The sequence below is a fragment of the Plutella xylostella genome, chromosome 5 (assembly GCF_932276165.1).
Source record: "Plutella xylostella chromosome 5, ilPluXylo3.1, whole genome shotgun sequence".
Lineage (NCBI taxonomy): Eukaryota > Metazoa > Arthropoda > Insecta > Lepidoptera > Plutellidae > Plutella > Plutella xylostella.
In genome coordinates this window covers 2751946-2765216 of record NC_063985.1, presented here as the reverse complement: position 1 = coordinate 2765216, position 13271 = coordinate 2751946, and the positions used below count along the sequence as shown (strand labels likewise).

The window sequence follows — 13271 nt, the reverse complement described above, 5'->3', positions numbered from 1 at the left end:
TACCGTCAGTGAGTCTTTCATATACTATCCTGTACCATACACAGTGTAGTTTACCTTCAGTGAGTCTATAAGCCACTATCAGTACAGTGCACAGTGTAGTTTACCGTCAGTGAGCCTGTTGAGATAGTGCGAGTCGTGTATGCTGGAGTCCCAGCTGGCTACCGCCGACACGTCCTTGTCGTGGTGGTGTAGTATCTGCAGCTCGTGTAGTTTGTTCCCGTGCTCTTTGGGCAGGATGGAGTGGAGGCCGGCGACTGTGACCTCTTCGCCTGATGGGTGGGTGGTTAGGTCGTCCGCTGTGGAAGAGGTGTTATGGGTTAGGTCACTAAATTAACCGAGAAAGATTGCAAGTATGAATGGGTGGATGAATGTGTGTTAATTTTTCACGGGGAAATGGCTGGAGAGATTTTTATGAAGATTTTTATTTGTACGTAAGAAGCTGACACCCTGGATTAAGTGGAAAAGCCAGTATATATTATAGCATGTCCTTCGCGCCGTTGAGAGGACACCTGAACAAAAGTTATATAAGGAGCCCTAGATTTCTTCTTTACACCTTTGTTGCTTCATCTAAACGTGTCGGTGGAAAACACTAGAGCTGGTCTAGGGTGAGTCATCTTTGTGAAAGTATTGCCAGCCAGTAATACTGTCAGTCGCTGACTGTTCAGGGTGTACCGAACGTGTACAAAGTACAGGTGGACACGTCACTTTGTGAGCTCCCTTCTTTTACTCTACTCTATGATAGCAAAACCTTATTCAGGGTGTTACAAAAAGGGTATACTAAGCCGAAACCTACGTGTGCAGCATGTTATATCAAAAAATCCCTTTGTAAAAAAAGTCACGTGGCCAAAAAAGTTTCCCCTTTTGCAACATCCTGTATAGTTTTCAACATACCATTGAGATCAAGGAACAGCACGGGTATATATGCTGCTCCATGCAGGGCGGCGGGTTCCAGGCGGCCGGCGCGCCCGGGATAGGGCAGATTGTCCTGATTGTTCAGATTGCCTTGACTAGATTGTCTAGGGTACGCCGGACGTTACTGACGTATACAAAGTACAGGGGATACGTCACCAGAGACTCCTTTCGTGCACTCTACGTGTATATCTATGATACCAAACCTCATCTAGATATATTATGTTTAAACCTGTGATAGCGAAACCTCATCTAGCTATATTTCAACATACCATTGAGATCAAGGAACAGCACGGGTATATGCTGCTCCATGCCGGGCGGCGGGCTCCACGCGGCCGGCGCACCCGGGACAGGGCAGATTGTCCTGATTGTTCAGATTGTCTTGACTAGATTGTCCAGGGTGCGCCGGACGTTACTGACGTATACAAAGTACAGTGGGTACGTCACCCGAGGCTCCATTCTTGCACTCTACATCCTTACTAATATTATAAATGCGAAAGTAACTGTGTCTGTCTGTCTGTCTGTCTGTTACTCTTTCACGCCAAAACTACTGAACGAATTTGAATGAAATTTGGTATACATACGGTCTAGACCCTGGGAAAGAACATAAGCTACTTTTTATCCGGGAATTCCCACGGGAAAACTTTTTAAGACGAAGCGAAGCGCGCGGGAACAGCTAGTAATTTATATATCCATTGTAACTGTATATCTGTGATAGTAAAACCTTATCAACATACCATTGAGATCGAGGAACAGCACGGGTATATGTTGCTCCATGCCAGGCGGCGGGTTCCACGCGGCCGGCGCGCCCGGGATAGGGCTACCGGGGCTCGGGACCAGCACCTGCGAGAGTGGAGCTTAGTGTCAGGGGGGAGAGGTGGTATTGGAGTAAATTATCTGACGTACTTATTATTTACGACTTATTATTATCTTCTGTACCTCCTGTAGGTTGGCTGGTAGAAAATGGTTTTAGCATCAAGTCCACCTTTTGTACACTTATATTTCATATTTGTGCAATAAAGTATCAAATAAATAAATAAAGGCAAAAGGCCGCCATTTTACTAACGAAACCTACAACACACCCTCGGAATAATAGGGGCGTAACTCAAAAATAATCAAATTTCTAGGAAATCGCAAAAACTTATTTGGATTTCTATAAATTTTAATTTTGACTGTCAAATTTTTCTCATTGTTTTTAATGTTCTACATATATCTTAATAAAATAATAACAGTAACTCACAGCGTTCCGCTCCTCGGTGAGCGACACCCACTGCTCGACGAGCGACTGCTCGCGCTCCACGTCGCGCTCGCTCTTGAGAGACGGGGACATGTTCACCAGTTTCTGGAGGTTAGGGGAAAGCGCATTTTAGTAAATGTAGGTATATAATGTAAACTTAGGACTCATCATGAGCAATATTTATGGTAGAAGATTTATATCACGTGATTAATGAAACAATCCCTCCACAAGTTAAAATCGGTTTCACTGAAAAATCTCCTTGTAGCAACATTATAAAAATTTTGAAGTCACGTCACGTCATAAAATGCGACGAAGGCGCTCTCCGATACTTTTCTTTCCGCTTGCAATAATTACAATCTTTTACTGTGACGACATTACAAAACGGAAGCACTAAAGTCCAATAAACAATATAAGAGCCTTACCACACAAACTTAGACAGTATTTAACAGGTTTTCAGCGCTCTAAATCTGTCAACAACCTGGCGACGTTCTGTGGAGAATGAGGCAAAAGTTGTGGGAATGAAGTGGGAGGATCTCGCAGCCGCTGCCCAAGATCGAGACAGATGGAGAAATCTACTCAAGGCCCTTTGTCCCTGCTGAGGGACGTCAGGATGGATGTATGTATGTATGTAAATCTGTCAAATTTTGATTTAAACACTTGTTAAACGGTGTTTAAAGTTTTTTTATAGTATCACAGTAATTATTTTAATAGTTAAGAATATTATAATTCATTTCTCACCTGTAGTTGACCGTGCAAGTGCTGCCGTCGCCTCGAGCGCACCGCCAGGTCCTACGAATCCAGAGGCTTCTGGAGACGCGACCTGGAATATCATTATCATCATCTCACCTGCAGTTGAGCGTGCAAGTGCTGCCGCCGCCTCGTCAGCGCGTCGCTCCAGCGCTCGCGTAGAACCGCTAAGTCTTCCTCCTGATACGAGTCTAGAGGCTTCTGGAGACGCGATCTGCAATATCATTATCATCAACTCACCTGTAGTTGAGCGTGCAAGTGCTGCCGCCGCCTCGCCAGCGCGTCGCTCCAGCGCTCGCGCAGAACCGCTAAGTCTTCCTCTTGGTACGAGTCTAGAGGCTTCTGGAGACGCGATCTGAAATATATAGGGTTGTGTTTAATGCTGTTCCACATAACCATTTACCGCCAAGATTGGCTACATAAGCCACATCCGGGCACACCAACGAACCCTAAATCTCCACTAGCAGTCGCCGTAGCCGTATCGGCATGGAAGACATCATCATCATCATCATCATCATCATCATCATCATCATCAACCTGGAGTAATTCCACGCTGGCCTAGTGCGGGTTGGTGGACCCCAACACAAGCAAGCTTGTGCTGGGAGAGTTGTCGGGTAAATGGGCAACCCGACAGATGTTTTCAAGCTGCCCGAAGCCCCAAGGTCTCTGACTAGGTGTTGGCAACATGAATAAATTGTCATAGCCTTGTTGGCCACATTCATTTGAAAAGTAAATAAAAAAGTTAATGCACGGCAAATTGTACCAAGCGGCGAGTTTCATTTTGCTTCTCACTCAATTAATTACCAGCAAATAGCAGTAAAGCCCTATTTCGTTCATGGTCCTTCGTACCGGATATGAACCCAGCGACCTATAGATATACCTACAGTCCACAACCCTATTTTGTTCACTAGGCTTAACGACTCAATAGGTGAATATTTCATTGTAATCCTGACCTGACGCAAACAGAGCCCAGCTCCACGGCGGCCACGTGCTGGCAGATGATGGGCAGCGTGCCCGAGTTGTATACAATGTGTGAGTCACACGCGAGACACGCACCTGACGCACACGGAGCCCAGCTCCACGGCGGCCACGTGCTGGCAGATGATGGGCAGCGTGCCCGAGTTGGCGGCGGGGCGCACCCGGACACGGACTCGGCGCTGCTGCCCCTGGCGGAGCTGGTACACGCCGCCGGTTAGCATGTCCGAGCGGGGCGTCACCTGGGGGAGGGAAAGAGAGGGAAGGCTTGAAAGGACGGTCGTTTTTTTTATTTTTCAGGCATTGTTAATTTACATTCTATTTGAACTATTACTCGTTGTGTGCAATAAAGTGCTAATAAAATGTGTTGTTATTAAAATGTAAAGCTGTCAAGCTCTTGGGGAAGCGCCTTTATTTTGACTGCTACTGTTACATGTGGCACTAAAATAACCATTTCCTATCTAGCGGTCAACTATTGTTTTTTTATTACCTATCTAGCGGTCAACTATTGTTTTTTATAGCGAGTTCAGCGTTAACCTAACAGTTTCAAACATAGCTAACCCTATAAAACATCCCAAATACATAAACTAACTTTGTAGACCAAGACAAGCATACCAACTTACCTCAACCGGCGCGTATTCTCCGTTATCATTGAGCTCGTGTATCTCGACCCACAGCTCGATCTTCCTCGTCAGCTCGGCCCAGCGGTCCGCCAGCGACCTCGCCTTGGCCAGCTGCTGTTGTTCCACCTCCCAGTTGCCGCGGCCGCGACTGAAGCCGGCGGAGCGGTGGCCCCATACTTCGATTGAGAGGGCTCCCTCTGTAGGTTAATGATAGAGAGTTAGATTAGAGAAATAAATAATGTTTTTTGTTGTAAAATTACAGTATTTTTTATGAAAGTCAAAATGTAGGTTGGTCTATTGTCTTATTTATTTATTTATTTAATACTTTATTGCACAAATATGAGATATAAGTGTACAAAAGGTGGACTTAATGCTAAAAGCTATTATCATGCTATTGTATATTGTGTAATTACGATGTAAATAAAGGTCGATTAGGTGGAGTATAGGACGTTTTGAGGCCACATAGCAGGATGAAGGAAGAGGCAAAATAACTCGACGAAGTCGTATCCATGGCAATATACATAAAAAGACCTTTATTTACTCTGTACAATATTATTATAAGGCGCGCAGGTAAGTGTACAATAAAAAAATGGCGGCCAGACCCATGGTTACCTTATCCTACTCTTAAATGTCTTCAATACCCTATACTCAAATTGCGCAAATTACTCACCAGCACAATGCTCAATAAACTCGTCAGTCAGCGGCACGGTAAAGTCCTTCGAGTGATCAAATCTAAACGCCAGTTGCGGCGCTCGCGGCGACGACGGCGGCGGCGGCGTGTCGGCCGACACTAGGGGGGGTACCACTACTGGTTCCCCCCCCCCGAAGACGGAGTACTGGCAGAACACGAAGTGGGAAAGAGAGGGCGGCAGGCCGGACGCTTGCTTGATCACTACGCGTAGGGTCACCTGGAATATTAATGGTGTGTTAATGTTAAGGTGGTAAGAAATTTAAAGTCAGTAAAAAAATAGATTGTTAATTATTTTTATCAGTGCCTCGATTCGATATTTCGTTGTGGTTTTGTTACTTGAATTGAGGTCCATTCCATCACTCAGCTGTCTATATCGCACGTAATCGCGCTATCGATAAATTGATCCGTGACATATCGAGGGATCGATCGAATACATAATTATGACGAGCATAAAATGCTTACGAATTCATAACAACCAGACACTCTGTAGGCTTACGAGTAAACAGTTTGACAGCAATACTTACTTGTTGTGAAGAGTTGTCACTGCCTTCGTCTTCGTCTCTCATGTCTCCCGAACTGTCCGAGGCAGCTTCACATATACGGTCTTGAGGAAACTGGCCGCCAACGCGACTTATTTCCACCTAGAATAGAAATATAATTATAATAGATCATGATTTGTTTTATGAGCATAACTATAATATTTGTGGCTAGTTAAAACGTTGATTCGGATCTTAACCCCTAAAGTTTTACACTTCCACCTTTTTAACGTCCTATAACAAGATATAGGTTTCATTAGATAGACCACAATTTCCAAATTCCGCATCACATTATTTATTGCCCATCCTATGTTGTTCTTTTCTGTGCGCGTGATTATCTCTTCCGGAACATTTTTAACGGTCCAACATTGCTATCGCCTTTGATGACAAACTAAGAACTGGTTTTATATTGACTATGATTTAATCACAAATCTCTTTACCTGCAGCCGCCCAGCCACTTCCCCCTGCTGGCTGATAATAGGCGTGTGGTAGTCGAGCGTGACGTCATGGAACAACGCTTCCAGGAATATGTTCGCGACTCCAATCAGGTTGTGGTTCTCCTGCGACTCGTAGAACGGGTCGTGCGCTTTGGCTGGCGGGTCCTGGGGGAAGGGAAAATAGGGGTAAAGATTAATAAAGTACAGATACTTGAGATCCTTTGCGGAAATCTGCTATAAAACATAAAGATGTCTAAATTTATGCTAATCTTGAATTTCGGATCTCTCTGAGAGATATCATCCGAACAGCGGCAGTGCACTATGCCAATCGAATGCGCAGGCGCAGAAAGCCGCCATTTTTAACCATCATATTTGTTACCGGGCGATTATCTGGCGTTTCGCTAAGCTGATTTTGACGCGGTTTTTAGAAACATATAGGTTTGTTTGCTATTATCTTTCATTTAGCTGAACCGATTCCGACGCGGTTTTCACAAGCACACAGGCACTACACCCACCTCGTCGACGACGGGCTGGTCCTCGGCGCGCTGCTGGCGGCGGCGCCACTCGTCGTACAGCTCGCGCATGTCCACCAGCTTGTTGTCCAGCTTCTCCATGGACCACACCTGCGCCGGCCGCGCGGGACGCTTCACCATTATGGCCGGTTCGGAGACGAATGCGCCTCGCTGTGGAGTGATAAGGATGTTTAGAAATAAGCTTGGCAACGGACAATGATGGGAAAGAGTTCTTAAAGTACCTAACCAATAAACAATGCTGATCAAGTTAAACAATGGTCGCTGTTCCATCTCTAATAAGCTGTCTGCTGGTCCGTCGACCTAACCAAGGCAAATAGGATAGTTGGTTAGATCAATGCTGATAATCGTAATTATGACTGCTGTTGATTCCTCGAAGGAGGCTATGCTACATTATTGTCAAATCAGGGTGTTATTTTCGACAGCATTCAATACACAATATAAAACCTAACATTATACTTCACTCACCTTCCGATTAGGGCTCAAGTTCTGCGGCGGGATCTGCAGCGTGACACCTCGTGTTCCTCCGCATCTCCTCGGCCAGGAAGTTGGCCTCCGGTACTAAAGCGTTGGCCCTCAATATGTCCGCCTTGAGTCGGCCGAGCGAGCGCTTGAACGTGTCGTACACTTCACTCACCTTCCGATTAGGGCTCAAGTTTTGCGGCGGGATCTGCAGCGTGACACTAAACCGTGTGTTCCTCCGCATCTCTTCAGCCAGGAAGTTGGCCTCCTGTACTAAAGCGTTCGCCCGCAGTATGTCCGCCTTGAGTCGGCCGAGCGAGCGCTTGAATGTGTCGTCGCGTTCGGCCGCCCAGCGCTCGACGCGGGCCGCTGTTGTCGGCGTGCAGGCTGTCATTTTACCTGGAATAGCAGTGGGAGATTGAAATATGCCGATAGAGGAAGATAGTTGGGGGAGATTGCCGTACATTTAAACGATAAGACCACCGTTTGTAAAATCGTCAATTACTTAAAGAAATTGGGATTATTTGCTGTTTAATGGCCGCCATTTAAAACTAGCCTTTGACATACTTGACTAGCGTTTAACGTCCAAATACTATTATATGCTGCATTTTAACATCCTCATCACCTAGGGCCGTACACAAAACTGGAGCACTTACTACTAGTAAGAAACGAGCTATGCAATGTACTCATAAACTCACCTAATTTGAGTGGATCGTAAGAGTAAGGTGGATACGGAGTGGACGGCGACAGGATGTTTCTGAGCTGCTGGAACTGTCTCTCGTATTCTTGACGCTGCTTCTCCAGTGCCACTGTAAACAAATTAAAAAAAAAATTGTAGATTGGCATTATACTTATATGGTTAAACTTACGCTAACTTACTTGATAAGGTAACTGAAGCGGTAAACCTCTCATTACAGTCAGCTCTAATACCAATGACCAAAACTGAAATCTGTCAGGTGGACACTGTAAACCGGTGGACGATGGCTGGTGATGATGATGAGGAGCACTTGGAAGTGCGGGGTGACAAAGGGTGGAATGTGTCAAAACTGCACGACGCCATTGGCTATGCCGCTCCGTCGTTATTGGTCGCTTTAACCTACCGGCAGCAATTTCAGTAAGATGTACTGACCTTGTTTGTCTTCCTCGTGCTGCTTCTCGAGCCGGTAGATGGCGGTCTGTATGGGGTCGTTGCTGAGCTCGTTCAGCATGATCTCGTCGCGAGCGAAGTTGTAGTCTATGGGCTGGGCCGGCGTCTGCGGCTCTGATGCTCCCGCTGGAATATGTATTACATGGTTTAGTTTATGATTCGAAGTATTGAAAGTGTTTATATTTTACCTCAGCGAACCTCATTATAGGGGTCAAAGCTGGTAAATGTTACCGAGAGGTCGCTAAAATATAAAATGATTTGACTTGTTTGGCGAGTTCTACTGCTAAGTAGAAGCTAGGTCTCCGGTAGACAACTTAATTGGTGAGCAATCATGACGTAATTTCTATAGGAAGCTGAGATTCCAAATGGCAAAAATGTCAGCGAATGCATTAATACACTAACGGCAATGGCAGGTGGTACTTTTTCATTGTTCTCGAATGTATATACTAACGTCAAAGTATTATTTTCAAAAACTCACCGCTGCTCTTCGGACAGTTAACCCTGAAGAAGTGATGGTTCCCCCACAGTATCCTATCCCCGTGTCCCAATAACAGCCTATTCACCACGGGGGCTCCATTCACAAAGCATCTGGCTCCTCTCAGCGGCTCCAACTGCAGGCCGCCCGATTCCACGTCGATGATGCAGTGTTCCGGTTGGATGCCCAGGCCTGAGAGTTGGATGTCCGCTGAGGAGTCCGCGCCTACTAGTGTGCGGTCCTGGGGAGGGATGGGTTGAGTTATGTTGGTGTTGGAAGATAGATGTGGTAGGTTAGTGATAAGATAAAGAAGTTTATAATTTGAGAATCGGCACTACATTAGTCACTTTAGGTAAATACGTTACTCACTAATATTATAATGATTCATTGATATGGTTTCATAGAATATGTAACTAATACATAAAAATATAATAGCGAACAAAGGATCCGGCACATAGAAAAATTCATTTCCAGACAGGAGTGAATGTTTATTAGCTTCTGATGATGCATCAGGCCCAGGCCGTAAGTAACCCTTTCCTCTACTTCCCTCATCCACCCACAAAAAGCTACCTCTTCAAGAACGGCGATCCAACGGGCCGGAAAGCGTCCCTTGCCATGCTTGCCTGTTCGCATGGCGCATACCGATCATAGGTTAATCATGACCAGCCCAATACCACTTCAAATTCCCTAGTTCAAGAGGTAAACCCATACCTTCAGATAGTACACAAGCAGCTCATTCAACGACGGGTCGGCGTTGAGGTTGACGAGGTAGTACTTGTTCTTCTCCACCTTGATCCCGCTCGCCTGCACGCTGATGCCCATCTTCTCTAGCGCTTGGTGACGCTCGCTTTTTATGCGACCTGGAAAATTATATGTTGAGTAAAATAGCTAGGCTAGCTTGATTTAGATATTATAGGATATCACATAACGCTGTAGTCTAATATTATAAAGATGAAAGTTTAACATTAAGTTACCCTTTCATGGAAAAAACCCAATGAAACATATTTGAGCATATTTTAAATGTAGGAAGCTGACATTGTAGCAAAACGCATAATTTTACTTTTATATCGCATTTCCCATCGGGAAACATTTCAATATCAAGATCTAGTGTTACATGTAAAATTATTTAAATTCTCAATATTTAGTCATCTAAATAATGTTTTAATACGAAAATACGATCTACGTTTAGGCATGAATAAAACATCTTGTACGAGTAATCACCTTATTCACATCAATCATTCAATGTCTTTATGCGCAGGTAACATTAGCCTCACAACATCTACTGAATACTCATCAATAACCTATTTGTATTCTCATTATTTTGTCCGCACTTTCCCTTACAAATGTTGTAAATTGTAAAACTGGTATAGTAAGCCGAAAGGAGGTAACCCAGGTCATCATTCTGAATAAGAGAACTAAGTATTGGAAATAAGTAAAAAAATACATCTAAGTACTAAAAATACTAGAACCATCAAAAGAACTATGAATAATCTTTTTACCCGACTGCCGAAGGAGGAGGGTAATGTTTTTCGATTGTATGTTTGTATGTTTGTATGTATGTATGTATGTATGTCTGTTTCTTTGTTCCCTCCTGTAGCCTAAACGGCTTGATAGATATTGACGATAGATTATTTATTATTTATTTATTTATTTATTAACTCAGTTACTTACCAGTTTCGACAAGCTTCTCCTCCCAAGTCCTGGACATCTCCTTCATGAGGTGCTCGCTCTGCGCCAGCTGCTCGTGCACGTCCTCGCCCACCGGGGAACCCTGGAACATTAGCAGATGTTTGATACGGAACCCAGATAGCATCATCAGACATTTTATATAGAACCAACATAGTTAAACTTTCAGTAAATATGGAGCCCTGAAAGTTTATTTATTTAACTCTTTATTGCACAAATATAAGATTTAAGTGTACAAAAAGTGGGCTTAATGCTAAAAGCATGTTTTACCAGCAAACTTACAGGAGGTACAGTAAAACTAGTAAAAATAAAAAACTTTAAAGTTTAATTTAGTACGGAACACTGGAAATTAAAATTTCAATTAATACGGAACCCTGAAAGTTAATCATTGATAGCCTACTATGTTATGTAGGAAAATATCGATCCGAGTAAGGTTAAGGTACATAATTGCAAAATTATGCCATTTGTTATTTTGTTCAGACTTTCTATGTTACTGAACTGGACGTAATTAATTGATTTTGCTAAAACTCTACTACATACTCATCCACAGCAGGTATCAGTCGAACCATAAAAACCTCAATGCCTTTATCTTTTTCATCAGGTTTGTTGGCGAATGGCGTAGTGGTTAGTGACCCTGACTACTGAGCCGATGGTCCCGGGTTCGATTCCCGGCTGGGGCAGATATTTGTTTAAACACAGATATTTGTTCTCGTGTCTTGGATGTGCCCGTAAAATGGCAATAGGCCCGCCCCCTATTACATTGGGACTAACATAACACTCTGGCGAAAAGTGGGTGCAGCAATGCACCGCCTACCCCGCGGGAGTACATTAGTACAAGGCGTGAGTGCGTGTGTGTGATTTTTTGGTTTTTTTGTATAATAATTTTCGATGCTTCATAAATAAATAAAAAAATATAGCGTGTCGGCGATAAACACTAGAACTCCTCGTGAACTCTGCGCGCGGCAAACTATCCAATATTGGCAAGCGCGGCGGCCGTTGCCGTACGCGTGTACATTAGCTAGAATTACCGTGGCGTGCTTCAGCATCTCCTTGAGCGCCTCCACCTCCTGGCGCAGCTCGCGTATGATCCTGGCGTTGGGGTCCTCGTTCACCACGGCGTGGTTCACGATGCGCTTGGCTCGGTCCGCGTAGCGCAGTGTGGAGAGGGTTTCCTCATAGTTGTCGGCTGCTGGGGATACTGTCGCCACCTGGGGTATAGAGATGAATTTATTATTATATTGTAACTGATCATGTTTTGTGCAGTCTCTGAAGATGGTAAAAGGCTTAAGGGCAGGCATATTTGACTAGAGGAGACGATCAACTGGGAGACTTAGCGAGGGGACCAATAACCTAAAACAGTTAAGTAGTGGTTGAATAAGAACGACAGCGGACAATAATTGACTCATGATGATCTTCTTCTGGTGTCTGTTCATCACATCCTCTTCTGGTGTCTGTTCGTCACCATGGTGAAATTAGCACAGAGTAGCCATGGAGCTGATGGAGCGCCTGACTCACACTAGTGACACAACAAACTCACCATAACAGTCTTGCTATTCCCTCCGAGGTTGTCCTTCAGCAGCCACGTCAGCACGGAGTCTCGATACGGCACAAACTTGTCCTTGTTGGGACGCGAGGACGACTGGTCCGCCAGCTTCGATATCACCAGCCCAAGTGTTGTTAGCGATCTGGGGAGAGGGATGAGAGGGTGAGAAGAACGTATTGCAAGAAATATAATATGTCACGGGGGCGATCTATAGTATATGCTGGACAGTGGACAGCCATCTTCTAAATATATTATGTATAACCTTGTCAGTTGAGAAATTAATATTCGATAGCATTGTAGAAACTATAAAGATTTTCAGCAGAAGGGCATTGTTATTTATTCAACTGTGCTATCCAAGAATAAACAGAACTCCAATCGCTTAGCCAACATATAAATCCAATTCCTCTTTACTCTCTTACAGACACACTCACTTGTTAATATTAGATCCTTCCTTCAGCCGGTCGCCTACCGCACCCGTCTTCACCGCCCGCTCTGACCCAGCTAAATCCACCAGCGACAGTCTCGCGACCTTCTCCCCGGTGACTCCAGTAGCTGTGTCACAGAGGGTCTGCGTCAGCACCACGCTGAAGACAGCATGGGACCGCGAGGATTCGCTGTTCATGTTCGTGGCCGCGACTGTCCGGGATTTGTTGCCTTCAGTCATCAGGTTGTCGATGTCCTGTTGGTGGGAGGTAAGGTTTAGTTAAGAATTGTGGATTGGTGACATGTTTATTAGAATTCCGCAGCTGGTTACCAAGATTCGTGTATTTGTTAGTTCTTTTGCTCCATATGAATCATTTTTATGCCTCTACTAGGCATAAAAATGAATTTGTAGTAAGAAAATGTATCTCTTTCCTAGACGTGTGTTCTGGTTTAATATATTTTATTGTTTATGTACACATATTTAAAGATAGTATAAAAAATGTGTCTACAAGCCTCATTATTTTATTATGAGGGTACGTTACCCTTTAAAAGAAATGCGTGCAATGTAAATTGAAGAAAAACGGTAATTAAAAGACCCAGCGAAAAGGACCGGAATAAAACTAATTACAGAAAGAAACACGAGCCATCTGTCCTGAGCTCTTTATGAGTGGCTTTTAATTCTAATTATGTATTTTGCTTTATCCAACCGTAGATTTTAGTGGCAACATAGAATCTATTCAAAACAATTTAACCTATATCATGTCTTCTATTTTCCAAACATAATTATTGCTAAACATATAGCAGCCTCCTCCATTAAGCCGCCAGACGAAGCTATTAATCTAAGCGCGAA

The 13271-nt window shown here is 44.1% G+C and overlaps 1 protein-coding gene across 1 annotated transcript in view; it reads right to left on the bottom strand.

Annotated features, from left to right (window-relative positions):
• The window catches only part of LOC105392026 (kinesin-like protein KIF13B), an 85029-nt gene that overhangs the window by 17370 nt on the left and 54388 nt on the right, over positions 1-13271 (bottom strand). Inside the window, exons 6-24 of the mRNA XM_048633201.1 lie at positions 12430-12677; positions 11993-12140; positions 11484-11663; positions 10441-10540; positions 9481-9629; positions 8773-9010; positions 8277-8420; positions 7846-7956; positions 7323-7546; positions 6671-6838; positions 6159-6320; positions 5707-5823; positions 5162-5399; positions 4492-4688; positions 3950-4110; positions 3134-3248; positions 2150-2251; positions 1647-1752; positions 105-296 (exon numbers count right to left, since the gene is read on the bottom strand). Of these exons, the coding sequence (XP_048489158.1) occupies positions 105-296; positions 1647-1752; positions 2150-2251; positions 3134-3248; positions 3950-4110; positions 4492-4688; positions 5162-5399; positions 5707-5823; positions 6159-6320; positions 6671-6838; positions 7323-7546; positions 7846-7956; positions 8277-8420; positions 8773-9010; positions 9481-9629; positions 10441-10540; positions 11484-11663; positions 11993-12140; positions 12430-12677 (3100 nt within the window). The remainder of the gene's footprint in view (positions 1-104; positions 297-1646; positions 1753-2149; positions 2252-3133; positions 3249-3949; positions 4111-4491; positions 4689-5161; positions 5400-5706; positions 5824-6158; positions 6321-6670; positions 6839-7322; positions 7547-7845; positions 7957-8276; positions 8421-8772; positions 9011-9480; positions 9630-10440; positions 10541-11483; positions 11664-11992; positions 12141-12429; positions 12678-13271) is intronic.